The sequence below is a fragment of the Panthera onca genome, chromosome A2 (assembly GCF_046562875.1).
Source record: "Panthera onca isolate mPanOnc1 chromosome A2, mPanOnc1 haplotype 2, whole genome shotgun sequence".
Lineage (NCBI taxonomy): Eukaryota > Metazoa > Chordata > Mammalia > Carnivora > Felidae > Panthera > Panthera onca.
Window position 1 is genome coordinate 94,286,523 of NC_138340.1, and position 20,808 is coordinate 94,307,330.

The following is a 20,808-nucleotide window of genomic DNA, read 5'->3' on the forward strand; positions in this document are numbered from 1 at the left end:
TTCTGACAGGGGAGAAGTGCTATCTCATTGTGGTTTTGATTTGCATTTCCCTTTTCATGTACCTGTAGGCTGTTTCTATGTCTTCTTTGGAAAAATGTTTATTCAGTTTATTAATGGGTTTATTAACCCATATTTTATTCAAATTGTCTTTGGTTTTTATATTGGGTTATATGAGTTCTATAAAGATGTATTTTGGATGTTAATCCCTTATTGGATATATCATTTGTAAATATCTTCTCCCATTTAGTAGGTTATCTTTTTATTTGTTGATGGTATAATAGCTTTTTAGTTTGATGTAATTTCATTTGTTGCCACTTTTGTTCTTGCCTGTGGAAACAGATCTGTCACATTAACAGAACAAAGCATAAAAATCATATGATGCATCTCAGCTGCAGGAAAAGCCTTTGACAAAATTCAACACCCATTTAAGATAAAAATTCTTAAACAAGTGGGTACAGAGGGAATTACCTCAACGTAATAAAAGCAATGTATGACAGACCCACAGCTAACGTCATACTCAAGGTGAAAAGCTGAAAGCTTTTCCTTTAAGATGAGAAACGAGACAGGGGCGCCTGGGTGGCTCAGTCGGTTGAGCGGCCGACTTCGGCTCAGGTCATGATCTCACGGTCCGTGAGTTCAAGCCCCGCGTCGGGCTCTGTGCTGACAGCTCGGAGCCTGGAGCCTGTTTCGGATTCTGTGTCTCCCTCTCTCTGACCCTCCCCCATTCACGCTCTATCTCTCTCTGTCTCAAAAATAAATAAACGTTAAAAATTAAAAAAAAAAAAAAAAAAAAAAAAGATGAGAAACGAGACAAAGATACAAAAAATGCTGACTTGAGGGGCACATGCACCCCTGTGTTTATAGCAGCACTACCAACAATAGCCAAATTATGGAAAGAGCCCAATGTCCATTGCCTGATGAATGGATAAAGATGTGGTATGTATGTATGTATGTATGTGTACACACACACACACACACACACACACACAGGAATACTATGTGGCGATGAAAAAGAGTTAATCTTGCCATTTACAACAACGTGGATGGAACTAGAGGGTATTATGCTAAGTGAAATAAGTCAGAGAAAGACAAATACATAATTTCACTCATATGTGGAATTTGAGAAACAAAATAAATAATGTAGGGGAAGGGAAGAAAAAATAAATAAAGAGAGGGAGGCAAACCATAAGAGACTCTCAACTACAGAGAACAAGCTAAAGGTTGCTGGAGGGGTGGTGGGTGGGGGGATGGGTTAAATCAGTGATGGTCATTATGGAGGGCACTTTTTGGGATGAGCACTGGGTGTCATATGTAAGAGATAAATCACTGGGTTCTATTCCTGAACCCAAGACTACACTGTATTTTAACTAGCATGAATTAAAAAAAAAAAGAAGAAACAAAACAAGGATGCCCACTCTTGCCACTTTTATTTAACATATTGGAAGTCCTGGCCATAACAATTAGGCAAGAAAAAGAAATAAAAGGCATCCAAATTGGAAAATAAGAAGTAAAACCGTAACTATTTAGAGATGACATGATACTATATATAGAAAATCCTAAACCTTCCACCAAAAATCTATTAGAACTGATAAATGAATTTTGTAAATTTTCAGGATACAAAATCAGTATACAGAAATGTGTTGTGTTTGTATACACTAATAACTATCAGAAAGAGAATTTAAGAAAACAGTCCCATTTACATTTGTGTCAAAAAAAACCAATAAAATAACTAGGAATAAACTTAACCAAGGAAGTGAAAGACCTAATACTCTAAAAACAGTAAGACATTGATGAAAGAAATTGAAGATGATGCAAATAAATGGAAAGATATACAGTGCTCATGGATTGGAAGTATTAATGTTGTTAAAATGTCTATACTACTCAAAGCAATCTACAGGTTCAGCAAAATCTCTATCAAAATGTCAATGGCATTTTTCATAGTACTAGAATAAATAATACTAAAATTTGTATGGAACCATATATGACCCGAAATAACCAAAACCATTTTGAGAAAGGAGAACAAAGCTGGAGGTTTCACACTCCTGGATTTCAAGCTATACTACAAAGCTATAGTAATTAAAACAGTACAGGACTGGCACAAAACCAGATATATAGATCAATAAAATGTAATAGCCCAGAAATAAATGCCCATTTATATGGTCAGTTAATCTATGACAATGGAGGCAGGAATATACAATGGGAAAAAGTCTGTTTAATAAGTGGGGCTGGGAACACTTGACAGCCACATGCGAAAAAGGAATCTTGAACAATAATATAGTGGGAACATGGCTTGGTGTGGGAGGAATTCTATGATTTGGTGTGCCCTATGTGGAGGGCACTAACAAAGTATATGTAAGGACAGTGAAAGCTGATGGTTACAGAATGTCCAAGGGTCTTCTGTGCCTGGAACATCCTATGGCCTTCGTACTTAGACAAGTGCCTATGTTCTTAAAAAATGTATAGTTGATAAATGCAATTTTGAAAACCAATTTGTCTCAGTACAGTTAAGCATGGATTACTGACTTAATTAAATTCCCTTAATTTCAAACACTAATTTACTGTGACTGATTATTTTAACATAATTCAGATACCTTAAAGAAAACAAGCACAAATAGGATTATTGCAAATTATATTACTCTACTTCTACTCATCCTATTTAAAACACCAACATTGTGGGTTTAATTAATTTTATTATTTCTGTGTGTCTTTTTATACCTTCTCTATACCTTCTATAGGGTTATAGATCCACTTATTTAAATTATTTCCAAGGGGTTTCAGTACTATTTTTTGACTCTTCTTGGGGTGGTGTAATCTTTACAGATCCACAAATAAAACAGAGCCTTCTTAGATAGCAGAGGTTATAGGATCTGAGTAACAACATTGGGGTCTTGGTTGCTTTTTCCAGAGTGATTCAGATCTGAGTCACTGGTTAGCAGTCAGTTGAGTCTTCTTTTGAAGGGTTAAATTTCACTTAGTTATTACAATTTAACTCATTTCCAAAAAATGCCTCCCACTTCAGTTTCACATAAGTTTTCTTTGTAGTCTGGTGTCTCTCCACTAGACATATTCTTTGTAAAACATTGCTTAGGCAACATCACATACTCTTTGGTCTGTTATTAGAGCATGCTGTGTTGCTGCTCTTTCTACACTTGTGCTGCCTAGGACTCCACAGACCCTGGCCAATCATTCCTGTTTTTGGGGTACAGTTCCTACTTTTTCTAGCACCAGTTGCCTTACTCCTTAATGCAGTTCCATGTATTAAAACCAACCATATCCTATTATATTCATGCTTCTTTTATTTTATAACTGCCCTTTGCCCTTTATATTAACTTCCCTCTTTTGAAATCATATTGAATTCATGGTCTTCCAATAACTCAGCTTGTTCCACTTAACCATAATTTTATTTTTCTGGTGCTGGGCAAATACATAACCACCATTTGGCTATTAGGAATCCCTATAGGCAGACTCCTTTGTCCCTTCTAGCATTGCCCATGACATTTCTAAAAGGATCCTAGTTTTCTGGTAACAGCTGGATATTTCACAGCTGTTTTGTGTTTCCTACCCTGTGAACTAGAGTCAGGTTACTTTCAAGGATTCCTCTTTTTTCATAGTGAAGAATTGGAACATAGACCAAAATCTGGACACCAGGGGGGGTACACATGAAAGTTAGTAAGGCTTCAAAGAGCTACTGTTTGGTCGTTGGAAAACTCTGCCTTTTTGAGGTTATGGAACAGTTCCCATTGATTTTTCCCAATTTGACCTATCATGCTTCTGTCCTTGATTTTTGTTATAGTGTCAGATTATGTGTATCATCAAGACTTTCTACTGCACTGACCATAAGCATTTTGTTGAGGGAACAAAGTGATTCTATTTGGTAGGGGGAATGTTTATTTAGATTGCTGAGAGGCTGTAGAAGGAATCAGATGAAGACTTGCGCAGTAGCACCTGTGTATAATCTGACTTCTAGAATGTTCTTTCATTGCTAGTACTCTTCTCTTCACATAACCTGGGGTTCTTCAATAATTTTATTCAATGAGCTGCCAGAAATTGCAGCTTTCTAGGGGAAATGAGTACTATTCTTAGTTCATCTTGCCTGCACCTTTCTCTAGACCTAACCCTTTCCTCTTTTGGGGGTCTGCAGGGTGAGTCGCCTGACAAGCTCATGAGGTCAACAAGGCTGGTTCCCTATATCTTTATGAAGGATCTGGATCCTACTTTCTTTTCTGCTTGTGGTTAACAGAGGTAGCTAGATCACGTTTAAGTTGTTTGTCCCAAATGTTGGAAACCTGAAACTTTTCCAGAGCGGTCACTCTGCCCTATGTGGAAAATTCAAGTATAGATTACTTTCCTGGATGAAGATACATGTACAAAGCAGGTGCTGATAATGATGTTATTCACATAAACCCCAGGCAAAATGGAGACCAAGATTAATTGTGTATAAACTTAATTATGTAGAGAACTTGTTTGTGGATGTTATAATGCTGATGGAGTTACATCCTGCAGAAAACTCGTGATATATGGTCATTTACTGATAGTAGTCATAAGAATCATCACTTATTTTCTCCTGAATCTGATACAGTATATCAAATTCAGGAAATGGTATCTGCGACATGTTCCTAAGAACATTCTGCTCAAATATCAAAGTACTTTAAACAATTTCAGTAAAGTAAGCATATTAGTTTTCTATTGCTGTGTAACATATCACCACAAACTTACTACCTTCTTAGCTCAGTTTCTGTAGTCCAGGAGCAACACGGCTGGTTTTTCTGCCCTTGGGCTCACTCGAAATCAAGATGTTGGGCATGGTTGTAGTTCTTACCTGGGGCTCATGATCCTCTCAATCACTGTTGTTGGCAGAAATAATTTTCTTGTGGTTATAACAGGAGCACAGTCCCCATTTTCCTGCTAGTTGTTAGCCAGCGAGCACTCTCAGCTCTTAGAGGCTGCTCACAGTGCTGTGCCGTGTGGTCTCCGTTTCAGTTCACGGCATGAAATGTTTGCTTTCTTCCAGGATGCCCACGTCACATCTCTCTTTTTCTTCGGCGACTAGCTGGAGAAAACTCTCTGCTTTAAAAAAATTTTTTTTTAATGTTTTTATTTATTTTTGAGACAGAGAGAGGCAGAGCATGAGCAGGGGAGGGGCAGAGAGAGAGGGAGACACAGAATCAGAAGCAGGCTCCAGGCTCTGAGCTGTCAGCCCAGAGCCCGACGCGGGGCTTGAACTCACAGACTGTGAGATCATGACCTGAGCCGAAGCCGGATGCTCAACCGACTGAGCCACCCAGGCGCCCCGAAAACTCTCTGCTTTTAAAGAGCTTGCCTCACTAGGTCAGGCCCACTCAGGATAATCTCTCATTTGCCATATCACACAATATAATCATGGGAGTGATCTCATCATATTCACACTCAAAAGGGAGGGGATTATTCAAAGGTGAGAGACATTGCATTTAGGGTATAGTCATGAGCATAGCTGCCTTCCAAAGGTGAGGGACATTAAGTGTCATTTTAAAATTCTGTCACAATGAGCTTGTAGTTAAAAAAATCTTTTGTTAATACATTTTATGCATATACATGTATGTTTATTATTTTTCCTGTCAGGACTGCTGTCTTTCTGACAATAGCTTTTAAATAATAAACGTTTCAGAGATTCGGTACTTTTAGCAACAGAGCCAGACTATTTCTTTGACTCAACTTTCTTAGATCTGATGATAATTAGACAGAACCTTATTGAGCTTTCTTGTGGGCCAGGCACCAGGTGAGGCACTGTAGGAAAAGGGTGCAGTAATGTAGACAACATTCTTGCCTGCATGGAACTGGATAAGAAGATAGTGAGCCTCAAGTGTGTTCTGCTGATGGGATACCTGGAAAATATGGTACTCTGCAAACCGCGATGGGATACTGAAATATTTAAAATTATCATATGAACTACAAACTAACTAGCAAGAAATTATATTATGAATGTAGTAAATAAAATCACAACCATAGGCATGTTTCCACATAAGTATACTATTTCCAAGTAGTTTATTTTATGTTAATGATAGTTTCTACTTGTATTTTGTTGTTTGTTAGTAGATGACAAAAATGATAAATGTGAAGTGCTTAAGAATGTGGGAAATATTTCAGTTCAGAAAATTCTGTTGAAATAACTTTTTCCTTGGGGCACGTGGGTGGCTCAGTGATTGTGACTCAGAAAGTGATCTCTGGGTTATTGAGATCAAGTCCCATGTCAGGCTCTGACAGCATGGAGACTGCTTGGGATTCTCTCTCCCTCTTTCTCTGCCCCTTTCCCACTTGCCTCTCTCTCTCTCCCTCTCTCTCTCTCTCTCTCTCTCTCTCTCTCTCTTTCTTTCAAGATAAATAAATAAACTTAAAAAAGGAATACTTTTTCATCTTAAAAATTAGGAAAAGGCTGCCACTCTTTTGTTTTAATGGTAGAATACTTTAGAGAGGCTGGTTTTCCTAGGGGCATAGGTCACACTGATGTTTACAATTATCAAGTATGTTATAGTTATATCTATAAAATGAGAGGCTACCTGACTGAACATATAAATAAATGTAGGACCCTTGATATAAAATATGAGGAAGGAGATAAGACCTTACTTGCAGTAGATTCTCTAACAATTTCTCTTATTTAAATTGTATAGACTCAGAGAATTTATCGAGATTTCCAGTCGGAGTCCCTCTGTCTCCTAAACTTCACAAGTAATCTTGTGAGTCTTAGCTTTGTGAGAACTGGTAGCACAAAGAGCAGCAAATGACAGGTTTATATGAGTTTATGCAGTTTCATGAACTTGTTAAGAATTAAGTTTATTCTTTCAACTTTGATGGTGCCCTTAGAACTCTTCTTTCTTCTGCTGACATGATGAAGTGACATTTGTCATTTAGCCTTTGCTAATATTTGTTGCTGTGGCTGTGTTCGTCTCCATGTGTTACCAATTTTTACAGCATAAAGTTCCCCCCTATATCTAGAAAAAGGTTTTCACATATTTTCCTATATAGAGAAAAGCTAATATTCTATGTGATAAAATATATTTTACTAAGATAGTTCAAGGACCTTGAATAAAAAGTAGAATATTGGGTTAAATGGAATGCAGGGTGAGCTCTGTAGTCTCCTTTTGCAAAAGTAGGAGATGTTTCTGTGGCACTCTGCTTCCTAGTGCTATCTTCAAGGATAGAGTTGGAGTTCAAATATAGTCACCATTTTCCTGTTATCCGTGTATCAATTCAGTCCACATGTACATCTTTTTATATTATCATTTTATATACATTCCTTACCTCATTTGCTTTATATATGCATGTGTAAATCTCCTTTTAAGTTAAGTAAGAAACTGGTAATATTTTATGGCTGAAACAGAGATTAGCTTCTTCCTGAAAGTGTCACAGTCAGTTGAAAGACCCATGAATTGGTTTCTTTTCCTTTTTTCTTTACTCCTCTCAGCCATGTTTTGTAAGTTCTGTATATAGATCCTGCACACATTTTGTCAGAATTATCACTAAATCTGTCTTAAGTCTTTCTAAGACATCTTCAACAGTTTTATGATGATATCCTTCTCATTTGACTTAATTAAAATTCAACCTGTGCTTTGCAGTTGAGATATACTTGTAGGATAGAGCTGATGCTTAAGATTTAATTAAACTTTTTTTTTGTTTGTTTAAAAAATTTTAAGAAAGGGCATAATTTAGTTAAACATACCTTCCTACTTTAGCAGTTTTCAAAAATTACATTGCCAGATATGTTTATTATGCAATTCAAACAGTACAGGGTCTATAAATAATTAGTAATCTTACCCTTTACCAATTTAGTTCCATATGTCTAGAGGTATCTTATGTTAACAGTTTTGGTGTTTTCTTCTGTACCCTTTACTGTGCTCATACATACATATACATATATTTGTATCTAGATCTGTACTTGTGTGTCTTCATATATATCTGTATCTGTATCTATCTGTATCTATTCACACACTAGACACATGTGCTCCTCATATGGAATCATCCTATATATAACACTCAAATACTTTGAATTTTTCTTTTTAATTGTCCAGGGTTTTCTTAAATGTCTTCTGTTTTCTTGATTTTTAAAATAAAGACATGGAGACTTTTCACAGCAAGAAAAAAAAAACCTTTAAAAGCAGTTTCAGAGTTGCCTTTTCTCTAGAGAGAACAAGAGAGTTTACCTAGCTTCACAAACAAGCCAGAAGCCATAAAGTTATTTAATAAGAACAACAAAGTCTTCAGAGTATAGGAAGAATAAAAGGTTTAGAACATAAAGTGGAAAACAATGGGGCAAAAGTTAGAGAAACTAAAATAAATTGAGAGAGTAGGGCAGGCAGGGTAGGAAGAGAGTGAGGGAAGTTGGGAAGCAAGTAGGGGTCTTGTGGATTTTGAAATGAAAGTTATTCCGTGTATCTCTTTTACAGTATTATTTCTTTGCATCCATTAGTTTTGATATTAGAAAAAAAACACTGTTTTCAATTTTTCAACATCTCTAACCATTAGTTCTTTTATATGCTCAAGTTTTAGATTCCAGTTTGGAGATGAATTTAGGATGGGGACAGATGTACTTTTGAAAAACATGATGACCTTTTTCTCTAGCTGTGTTAGCTGCTTCTATGATGACCCATCAGTTAAAATGCCCATCTAATTTCGCTCAACTGATTTTTTTAAAAAACAATTATTATTAAGGCAAGTTGTCCAACTTCCTAATGATTCAGAGTAATCCCACTTGCAGGCAGATGGTAAAACATGTGATGGGGTTCAAGAACCTTCTTAGGTCACTAGTAGTCTGAACCTTAAGCTTCTCATTTTATGGATAGCATTTTTAGTGTCTGCCCTAAATGAATATAAGCATAATGGTTATGAAGAATTTTTCATATTGGGATTTAAGCTGGTATAGTTTTTAGAATGTGGCCTTTCTGGGTATTTCCTGAAATGGAAATTGGCATGCTTTCTAGAATAATAAATTGCGTGTTCAGTGATATTAAAATTTCAGTGGAGAGTTCTGAATTTGTTTTTCTTCTTTCCTAGATATGTGTCACAAAGATGTCTACACGGAACTGCCAGGGAATGGACTCAGTGATCAAACCCCTGGACACAATTCCTGAGGATAAAAAAGTCAGGGTTCAGAGGACACAGAGCACCTTTGACCCATTTGAGAAACCAGCTAATCAAGTAAAGAGGGTGCATTCCGAGAACAATGCTTGCATTAACTTCAAGTCCTCCTCCACTGGCAAAGAGTCACCAAAAGTTAGGCGGCACTCCAGCCCCAGCTCGGTAAGTACAGTCTTCTTTATCAGCAGGGAAACCGCAGTATCCGTCTTAGAGTTGTACCTTGCTGTGCTGGAAGAGGGCAAGAGGCTTTATCAGTGCATGATTATGCATTCTCTCACAGGGTGGTTTAATGTTTTGGGGGAGAGAGAGAGCACGCAATCTATATACAGACTCTTTATTCATAAGGACCCAGCAGGCAAATGACAGATGATTCAACTTATTTTTGGAAAATTCTTTTTTTTTTCCTAGTTGTTTCCAGGTAGAGGAATTTGTAATTAAAGATCCTTTGCTATTTCAAACCCTTGCAAAGGATATTGAACTTCCCTGTTTTTGTGGGCAGTAAAGATAGATTTAAGTTTGGCAAATTCACAAATGACAAAGAATGTCACTTCAGAATTCGTGTTAAATTTTGTTCACTTGTCTTATACGAGTTTGTTTTCAGTGCAAATATTTTAAAATTTAAGAGGTAGATGTTGAAATTGATCTTTTAAAAAAATGTTTATTTTGAGAGACACAAAGAGAGAGGGCACTAGCAGAGGGAAGGGGAGAGAGAGAGGGAGAGAGAATCCCAAGCAGGCTTCACTCTGTCAGCACAGAGCCCGATGTGGGGCTCTGTCTTACAAACTGTGAGATCACAACCTGAGCCTAAATCAGGAGTCGGGCATTTAACCAACTGAGCCCCCCAACACCCCAAAATTGATCTTCTTAAAGAGAAATCCTATTCATCATATTGAAATTTTCTAAACTCACACTGTATTAAGGCAAGCCCTGCCTTTAGACTTAAGGAGGTATAATGTTTTGAGGTGAATGCTGCTTTTTGACTGTAAAATATTTACTGAAACTTATATTCCCAAAACTGGCCTGTGTTTAACCTTCTAAAAAACCTTATGATCTTTTAAAATTAAGTAGTTTTCAGGTGTGCATGAGTGGCTTAGTTGACTAAGCGTCCTATTCTTGGTTTCGTCTCAGGTTATGATCTCAGTTTGTGAGTTCGAGACCCATGTCAGGCTCTGTGCTGGCAGTGCAGAGCCCACTTGGGATTCTCTCTTTTCCTCTCTCTCTGTCCCTCCTCCACTTGTGCTCCCTCCCTCCCTCCCTCTCTAAATAAATATCAAAAAATTTTAAAAATTAATTTTCAAATTTAACTTACAGTTAAGAACCTTTGAGTGATGTTCTAACAGTTTAAAAGCTAAGAGGAGAATGCTAAGAGAATTTTGATTCTATTATCTTGCTAAGAACCATGCCATTTCACAAATATTAAATATTAAATTTGATGAGGGTAAAACAGAGCCAGAAATGTCAACTGCTAGGAAAGTATTGACACTTGTGTGACACTGCACAAATCTTGTCACATTTTGTGTTAATGAAGCTGAAATAAATACTATCAATGCAGCATTTGTTAGGATCATTGATTATCTGTTTGTTTGTTTTTTTTCCTCAAACTGGCCTGTGAGTGCAAGGTAACATCTATCTAGGTCATAGATATATCCCTAACTCCTGGGAGAACTTTTAGTGGCATTTAGAAGGAATGAAAGAAGTTGTTGAAAATGATTAAGCCTATGTTATGGAAAGAGAATTATATGTGTTTTACTCTATAGTTATCTTCATGCTATTACATGTCAGGGCACCTGGGTGGCTCAGTCAGTTAAACATCCGCCTCTTGATTTCAGCTCTGGTTGTGATCTCATGATTTGTGAGATTGAGTCCTGTGTCAGGCTCCGCACTCTCAACACGGAGCCTGCTTGAGATTCTCTCTCTTCCTCTCTCTCTCTGTTTCTCCCCCACTCATGTGTGTTCTCTTTCAAAATATATAAATAAGCATTAAAAAGTATTATTATATGTCAGCCTTTAAATGGTGCATAGAAACTGGCATTTTTAGATATTACAATGTGGCATATTTATACTAAAAAATTATTTCCTGTTTACCTGAAATTTAAATTTAACTAGTTGTCCTGTATTTTATCTGTAATACTAGTTATAATCTACTGGTAAGTTACTTCTTTTGTTGCTTAGATTCTTCCTACTTTAGTCATTGGGAACTCATTTAGGTTGGGTCCTGTGTCCTTTTGAGATGTCTTCATCCCTCTGTTTTTTGAGTACTTCCTTACTTTCTGATCCTACAAGACACTTTTGACTTATGTTGTATTTTCCCAGCCCCAGACCTAAAACTAGCCATTCTCCAAAGAATCTCAGTTCCTTTTACTGGAAAGTGGTATTTAGAAACCAAGATGTGGGTGCTGGGTATGCTTGTTGCTACTAGGGGTCATGTGGTTTTAAAAGTCATTGTGTCTGTTGCACTATGAATGATAACAATGGGGTTTCAATATTTTTAATATTTAATAAGGAATTAATTTCAATTCTTATTAAGGAAAGTTGAGTCTTGCTTAATGCTTCTGGTATCTCTTTCTCTCTAAAGCTAAATTTTATCTTTATTAAAGTAATGCTTGAACATAGCTTAAAAGATCAAATAGAGGAGTCTGGGAGTATTGCAGTGGAATAGATTTTGAACTCCTCTTGTGATTGGAACAACGAGTAGAGTAAAACCAAAACCAGTGGATAATGACAACAAATACAGGTGAAAATGTAACTCATGAACCTTAAAATAGGAGTGAGGGGAACACATTAATAGTTTTCAGAACTGCGTGGTATCAGAAAGTGTGAGATTGGAAGCTCAGGGAAAGCTGTGTCAGAGAAAGCCCCCATTACCGTTATGATCAGGTACACACTGCAGCTTGTTGGGTCATTCTTAGGACAGTGATAGCAGCAACTGGGAGGGACTTGGATTGCTTCTGTGAGTAGATGAATGCAAGGAGACCATGGTGGTCTACTGATATTAGAGTGGTCTGCTGGCCTTTTTGTGACTTCTCTAGAAAGCCAAATTGAAGCACCTTTCCAGGACAGATCCCTGTACTGAATAGAAGTGTTGAAGTAGACTTCTGTGCAGGTCACGTTCAACAGGGACAGAGGAAATGGATGATCCAGAACGAAGTGTTGGGGCGAAACAGATGGGGGAAGAGTGTGTGCTAGATTTTCTTAATTTTTTTAACTTCATGAAAAAGATGAAAGAACTTTATTCTAGGAAGCTAGAAAAGGTATCTTGGCCACACCCCTATCTTAAACTACTGAATAGTTCATTTTGCTAATACTAGCCAATAGAAAAATTATTGGTTAAATCCCATACAAAACTATGAAAAAAAAAAAAAAAAAGAAAAAAGAGCAGAGTAACATGTTTACAGATAATGAAAGCAACCTAAGAGGTGAAATTATCTTTATTTGCAGATTTTTGATGACATATCTGGAAAGTCCAAAGGAATCAATGGAAATACTCTAAGCAATTGGAAAAATTAGAGATATGATGTTATAAATTAACATACGAAACCCAAGAGAAATCTTTATAAAAACAAGAATCATTGTTGAAAACTGGTAAAAAAGCAAATGACTAAGCATTTATTTTCTGTGATTCCTATATAAAATTTACCTCAGATTTACCTAGTTTTGATGGGGTGGGTGAATTTCTCTTTTAGAAATAATGCCACTAATAAATAAAGAAAGGATCGTGTCTTTAGGAATCACAATTTGGTAATCCCTGACAAGTTAATATATATAGGTAATGATTGTCAATACCTACTAACATCACCAAAAGAGAGACAGCCAGACATTATGATGTCCTAGTGGAAGTTAACACAAAACACCAACAAAATTAAACTTGAATCTGAACAAGCCTCTAGATTTGGGAGAGGATTTTCTCTGCTATGTCTTATCCCCAAATATATTTCCTCTACTTTTTGGCTTTTAATAAGTAGTATTTGCCATCTTATGATGCTATAAATGCTGTTCATAGCAAGACAACATGATATACTATGATTAAATTTCCTTCCTTGAAAACCTTTTTTTTTAATGTTTATTTTTGAGAGAGTGCAAGTGGGGGATGGGCAGAAACGGGGGATAGAGAATCCAAAGTGGGCTCTGCGCTGACAGCAGTGAGTCTGATGTGAGTGAGGCTTGAATTCATGAACCCTGAGATCATGACCTGAGCCAAAGTAGGATGCTCAACCTACTGAGCACCCTAGGTGACCCTTGAATAACTTTTTTTTTAAGTTTATTTATTCTGAGTGAGAGAGAGAGAAAGCAAGAGGGGGAGAGGCAGAGTCCCAAGCAGGCTTTGTGCTGTTAGTGCAGAGCCTGACTCAGGGTTCAGTCTTACCATACATGTGATCATGACCTGAGCTGAAATTAAGAACGGGATGCTCATCCAACTGAGCCACCCAGCCACGCTGTTCCATGAATAACTTTTTAAAATTTATTTTTTCTTGACATATAGTTGTTCACACAATGTTACATTAGTTTTAGGTGTACAACAAAGTGATTCAACAACTCTATCCTTCTTTGCATAACTTTTAGATTTTCTTAGTCATAATTGCCTCCTATGAATTATTATAATTACAATCACAAATTGAGGTTCCAGACTATCTGGTAACATTATAAAACTTCTGAAACAAATCAGAATCAAGGAACCTGTCAGTTTTTCTTCCCCCTGAGATTGTCCTTGATGTTGTCATTCCTTCTAATCCAGTCTGGACTAGTTGATCTCCAAGCCTGCTGTCCTGAGGCTTCCCTTCACCATCTTCTTGAGAAGTTTCTTTTCCATCATTTTTGTGTTAAATACCTAAGCTCTGGGTTATATGTCTTGTTCTTGGTTTATGTCATTGCCATACACCTATGCTTTTATTCATACTTGGCAACTTGATTAATAATCTGTGTTTAGGATTCTAGCTTAGAAAATAAATTTTTTCATAGCCTTTTGAAGACATTGCTTTGTCCCTATATTGTTATTTAAAGCCATAGACTATTCTGATTCCTAATTCATTCTTTGTGATCTGCTTTTTTTCTTTATGGAAACTTCTAAGACTTTCCTTTCATCCCTGATATGTACCTTTTTCTTGGGACTTAGGGGATCTTTTCAATTTTGAAATTAATTTCTTTCAATTTCAGAAAATATTGTTTTATTGTATATTCATTTTCTTTTTGATTTCCTCTGCTTTATGGATATTTAAAAAAATTTTAACACTTCAGTTAAATTTTTAATTGTTGCTGACATTTACTTCCAGAAGCTCTTTCTTATTCATATGTTCTTTTTAAAATCAACCTGTTCAGCGGCATCTGGGTGGCTTAGTTAAACATCCAACTTTGGCTCTGGTCATCTCACAGTTCATGGGTTCGAGCCCTGCATTGGGCTCTGTGCTGACAGCTCAGAGCCTGGAGCCTGCTTTGGATTCTGTGTCACCCCCTGTCTCTGCCCCTCCCCCTCTCATACTCTGTCTCTTTCTCTCTGAAAAATATACAAACATTAAAAAAATTTTTTTAATGAATCTGTTCTTTTTCAATGAATAATATGTTGCCTCATATGTTTTTGAAGATACTAAACATAGCTTAGAGAAATTTTGAGGAATTATTTTACTATACTTCCTGAATTATCTCCAGTTTCCTTTGAGTTCTTTGTTTCTGTTTGTTTTGGTCTCTGCCTTGCCTGTTAAGATTTTTAATTTTGGTGAGTCTAGATCATGCCTTTGGATAGAACTGTTGGCTGAGTTCATATTATGAGTAATGTACAAACAAGTTGATAGGAAGTTCTTTGTGCCATCAGTGCTTGTCAACAGGCAGGGCTCAGCATAGGCAACAGCAGTAAAGACCTAGTCATTTCATAGGAAGGCTATCACATGTCAGGATCAATCCATCTTTTTCCTTGGCTGAGTAAACTTACAGATCTATTTTTTAGGATACAAAAGCCTAACTGCTATTTTTCTGAGATGTTCAAGTGTCTCCCAGTGTCTCCCAGTTCTGCACAGGCTGTCTTGTGCTTTGTTTTCATTCAATATGGCTCTTCATCCTGATTTCCACTGTGCTTGGTGTCTGTCCCAGTTCTGAGCCTGTCTGGTTCACCCTTTTCAGAGAATAAGCCTCTGCAGGGATCAGGGAAGGGCAGACACCTGATCCAGAAAGTCAAGTTCCTGGGAAAGGACCTGTTTCTTAAACTCATTCCAACTAAGCACTTTGTTTTTGGCCCCTCGTTAAAGTTCAGCTTCTAATTCTTGAGTGTTTCTGGAATTCTGGAGTATGAACTGAGTTTGTTCTTAATTGGTTTACGCCTTTGGTCATCATCCTAGTCAGTGACCTACCATCCATTTGCCTCCAGTCTCCTAATTTTTGTTTGTATCTATCTTGTCTGCAATCTTCTTCTTACTATTCTGTTTGCCCTTGTGAGTTATAACTTGACTGTCAATTTAGTACAGATTGGTGAGGGGGAGAGATTAATACCTGTGTTAAAACTACTATGTTTAACTAGAAATTTATACTGATTCTCTCCTATTGTTAACTTCGTTTAGATTCTCTTTCCTGAGTTTCTTACTGGGCTTACCCTTTCCTGTTCTACCCTGGGAAGTCTTTCTTATATATCAGGCCACTTACTTTGTGTGGAAACTGCTTTGCTTCTTTTCTTTATAGGGGTTTTTGCCTCCATTCAATATGCCTTGGAAAAAATGTCTTTGTTCTTTTCTCCTCAAGCTGGAAATGGTTTCTTTTCCTCTTTAGAATGATGCTGTAATATTCTGTTTTATTCGGAGTCCTTTTTACCTACTACCTTTTTGTTCTCTCCCCTATTGCGATGGAAGAGGGTATTTTATGATACTGTCTCTCTCTCTCTCTCTCTCTCTCTCTCTCTCTCTCTCTCTCTCTTTTAAATGGAAAGACTATTTTCCTTTGGATTCTTCTTCATTGGGCAGAAAATGGAGGCAGTAACAATTTTTGTGTTTTGCCACTTTATATGCCATCTGATAGTGTATGGGTTTGATTGTTTCACACCCACTGGCATGGGTTTTAGGACAGATATTATTATAAAGATTTGTAAAGGCTGATAGGCATCAGAACACTCCCTTTACCCAAGAGCCAGCAGGTTTAATGCCATATCTTTATTTTATTGTTATTTTTTGATGTATTAGTTATCTTGAATAGGCCTCAAGGGCACAGTTGAGAACGAGGGAGAAAGTGAACAGAAGTGGCATGGTGCTGAGCCTGTATTTTAGTGAGGAAAACAGGATACCATTCCTGTCTCTTGGAAATACTGTGGTAGATATATTGTGTAATGCCACGTCTTCCCAACTGGGTATATATCTCTGCACTGACATTACTGGTCATTGTCTATGTTAGGAATCATGACTGACATCAAGAAGCCAAGAGGACCTTGATCACGGAGACCATCACATTCACCTGTACTTCCTGAATTTGTCTAGATAGTGGCACTTTAAAATTCAGGCAGGATCTAAAGAATGTGATTTTAATTGAATTGGTATCTTTCAAGAGGTAATTTGACAGATTTTATTTATTTCAGACATTAATCTTGAGTGCCCACTCTTCCTGGGTCTAGTCCCTGGGTAGCATTTAATACTGTCACTGACAAGACAAGCTTTCCTTCCCCTTTTCCTCCCACCTCCTCCAACCCAGCTGTGCTCCTCAATGGCTAGAGCTATTGGAAGTGCTATGGGACATTGCCTTTCTTGCTAGCCCAATTTAGAAGGGATTTCATTAAGCTGTGTTATCATAAGCTAAGCTTAAAGAGAACATATTTTCAGAAATTCATATTTAGATTAAGGTCCTCTTTATGTTCCACCAAGTCCTCCAAATTTGTCTCCTCCCATCTCCAGAAAAATCTATATCCCATCATAGTCAGGCCCAATCTGAAGAGAGGGGAAGAAGGTGCAAACATGAGAAACATGAGAGTCCTACTTTAGTTCTCAGGTGTTTATCCTTGGGGGGAGCGGGGGTGGGTCTTATCTTGGCATTGCCTTCTTCTTGTGGGGACTTGAACATTTCCAGATAGAACCAAGCCCCCTTGTCATGATGTAACCACCTGTGGTGCTTGGATCTATCTCTCTGTGTGGCATCTAGATCTATTTTGTAACCAAGTTATCCATCAAGTGTGGATTACTTTAGTGTGACTGTGTAATAGGGCTAGAAATACAGGATGATAGAGCCTCTTTCTGAAATCAAAGGCAGAAAAAAAATGAGCAAAGGCATATTTCACTTGAAATTCTCATTTAACAAGGCTACGTGGTTCTGATTGAATCCTTCCCACCTTACCCTCACATCCACTCTCAAAATTATAGTATAATACAGTAGTAGTGCAGTGATTGTTATTGTGGTTTGCCTGCAATTTAGGGCATCATCAGTAATGCTAAGCAAGGGGTTATTTATGAAGGTTAAAATCATTTTCAGTGAATTCAGTATGAAATTCCAGACATTGTTATAGCCGTGTCATGGTGTCATTAGAATGAACATTGAAGTATTCTCATGCGGTTTATAAAAATATAGTTAAAAAACACATCCCTGCTTCTAGGAATGGGGTTTCAGTAGATGATAAATTCAAGAAGAATTTAATGCCTCTTCCATGAGAGTTAGGTCTCCATGGGAAGATTCTTCCAGTGCAGTAGTGGTAAAGAAAATAGGTTCTTGATTCTAATTAACTTGGTTTGAATTCTAGCTCTGCCATTAGCTACAGGATGTTAGATGAATTATTTTACTTCTCCAGTCTTTAAATTGCTCATGTTCAAGTGAGGATACTAACAGAACCAACCTCAGGGTGGTGTTATAGGAATTAAAGTTAGATAATGTATTTGAAGTGATTAGCTCAAAGCCAGGCACATAGCAAACACTTGGTATTAACTAGCTGTCACTGTAAATTACACAAACCATGAACTAGAGCTAGCAAGGGCCATGAGCATGTCCTTCATGGCAGGGTGGCAGACACCATTCAGCTGGAATATTATCTTCATTTTTTCATTATCTGTGCCAATGTTCCCCTCCACTGGTCCAGACAATTGATGGTCTCTGTACCTTTATTCTGTTAAAAAAAATGTATTTATATTATTTCACTAAATTCCACATCTCTGTGAAGTTAGTATTGGTTGGTAATTGCTGATTAGCCCTCTGTATTTCCAATTCTCTAAAGTGCTATCTCAGGCCTGCACTCTAAGGATGTGATAAACAGAGAATAGTTGCCCCATAAAATTGTTTCTAATCCACTCATGCACCTGACAGCAAAGAGCCAAAGATAATATTTAGTACTAACTACATATTGGTTTGATCTAGCATCTTTACTTAAATATGATTTTAAAAAGTTGCAAGAATAAAATAGACAAACCAAAGGCTTGAACTTTAATTATCAAATAAAATAAGACCGTTCCTTCAGAATTATTCTTAATTTCACTCATTTGATGGGAAGTATTTTATTATTGGCCTCTTTGCTGACTTAGCAGTTGGATTCCTTATTTCTATGCATACTAATTAGAGATCAGAACGGTTCTGTTTACTTAAAATAGGGGATTGACTTTACAAGACTAAAGCTCAGACTATCTCATAGACATGGCCTATTCCATAGACCCGTTCTTTTGAAGATAGAAATGTTTAGAGAGACATTACATGTGAATGGAGCTATGAAGCTAGCATGATTGATCTTAGATTATAGTGTATTTCCACAATCTATCCATCAGTTTCACAGGGAAAATAACATTGATTGTCTTACCATCCAATGTGGCAAATATTAATTTTCTGCCATCACAGTATTAATAGGGTATACTTTCACCATGGCAGTTAATGCATCCAAATCCATTTAATTAAATAAATAGACCACTTTGTGCCATTTAGCATCTTCTTTTACTTGATTTTTCTTATGGACAAATGAGGGTGTTCGTTTGGTTTTTTTTTTTTTTTTTTTTGAAAGTGTATTCTCTTTGTTTTTCTAATTTCCTCAATTCACTTTCTTTAAGTAGTACATTTAGTGTGATCTGTATCCTAAAACAATTACACCAGCTCTAATATATAAGACAGTTTATGAAGAATCAAATATATCATTTTTAGAAAATTATTTGTGCCTTTTCAGGAAGAGAAAATACTGACTTCACATTCTTGTACCAGTTTTGTGTGACTATGTCTTGTACTTGCTATAAGTACGCATTAGCAGTTTATCTCCTAATAGTAAAGAGGTAATTTTCTGCTGCTGCTTTTTTCTTTAACTTAGATTAGATTTATTCTTAAAGGAGCACAAAAGCAAACACAGACTTTTCATTCTAATTTTAAATAATTTAGAGTGGAACTGTGAACACAATATTTTCCCCATTGAAGATCATTTTATACTGAAGTTTAATATAGGTTTTAAAATTTCTATTTAAAACTTGGGCTCAGAAGGGTGATGGTAAAGTGTGACATTCTCAAGCTGTTTCCCGGTGATGAAAAATGCATGAGAACATAACCCACACAGGACTAGTCAGGCGATTTTGAATGTAATTTTCCATTAAGTTTTACTTGATTCAGCTCAACACATGTTTATACCTTACAAGTTTCTTGAAGAAAAGAATACGTGGTCCGTTGTCTTTATTAATCTTCTCCTATTATGTCTAATTCATATTACTTTCAACCTTTCTTCTTGTATGTTCATATATATGTACATTTTCTTGTACGTATTGATTTGGCTGTATTCCCTGGGCTTTAAAATGTCATGTCCTAAGTGCCACATATTTATTTATGAATTTTCAATTTTGATTTTCTTTTTAACTCATATGCCTAAAATATATGTTTCCCTTTGTTCTTAATTGCTAATTTTATTGCATTGTGTTTAGAAAAAGTAACTTAAAATGTTCCTGCAGTTTTGAATATTGATATTTTCTTTGTGGCTTAATCTATGGTCATTTTTTAATGAATTAAAATGTGTGCTTGAAAGGAATATATATTAATATGTGTATTAGATTAAAGTGGTAATTCTAATATTCAAGCTTATAAATCCTTCATTTGTTTGCTTGCTTTGTTGATGTCTGAGTGATGTATGTTTGTTGCCAATTATCACTGTGAATTTGACAATTTCTCATTTTATTGCTATTAGCAGCTGTTTGATACATTCCAAAACTATGTTAATTGACTCATACTCCTTCATGATTATTAAATTTCTTTGTGGATTCTAATATACATTTTTATGGGGTATACAACTTTAATCTATTTGTTGTTTTATGAATTCTATCTTGTTTGTCTTCATTATTGCTTTAATGCACTATTTTGTAAAATTACTTTTTTTTTTTTGCTGTATTTTCCCTTTACTCCTTTATGTTCAGGTTTACTTATTTTAATTCTGTCTCTTCTGGAGAGCATATTGCTAGACTTTCTTTGTTTTTTTGGTCTGAAAAGTTTCTATTAAGAGAAGAAATTTGTTCATTTATGTTTATTGTAATCAAGGTTATTGGTTGATGTGATTGATATGTTTAGACTTAACCTTATTTTATGAATTTTTACTTAACGTGTTTTGTTCTTGAGCATCCCCCTCCTCTAACTTTCCACTTTTTACTCTCCTCCTCCTCCTCATTACATTGTGTTCTTCCATTCATTTGTCCCTAATTTGTTTGGGACTTGTAGGTCTTATTCATGTTATTTTTGTGATTATCTTTTAAGAGTTAAGAAACATACCAAAACATATGCATTTGGCATTACTCAGTATCTGCAGTA

At 36.3% G+C, this 20,808-nt stretch overlaps 1 protein-coding gene across 6 annotated transcripts in view; it reads left to right on the forward strand.

Moving 5' to 3' along the window:
- CDK14 (cyclin dependent kinase 14) overlaps positions 1-20,808 on the forward strand; it is a 614,333-nt gene that overhangs the window by 150,236 nt on the left and 443,289 nt on the right. For all 6 annotated transcript variants that reach the window (XM_060633845.3, XM_060633844.3, XM_060633843.3 and 3 more), the window contains one exon: positions 9,025-9,270. In XM_060633845.3, the coding sequence (XP_060489828.1) occupies positions 9,040-9,270 (231 nt within the window). In that variant the 5' untranslated portion in view covers positions 9,025-9,039. The remainder of the gene's footprint in view (positions 1-9,024; positions 9,271-20,808) is intronic.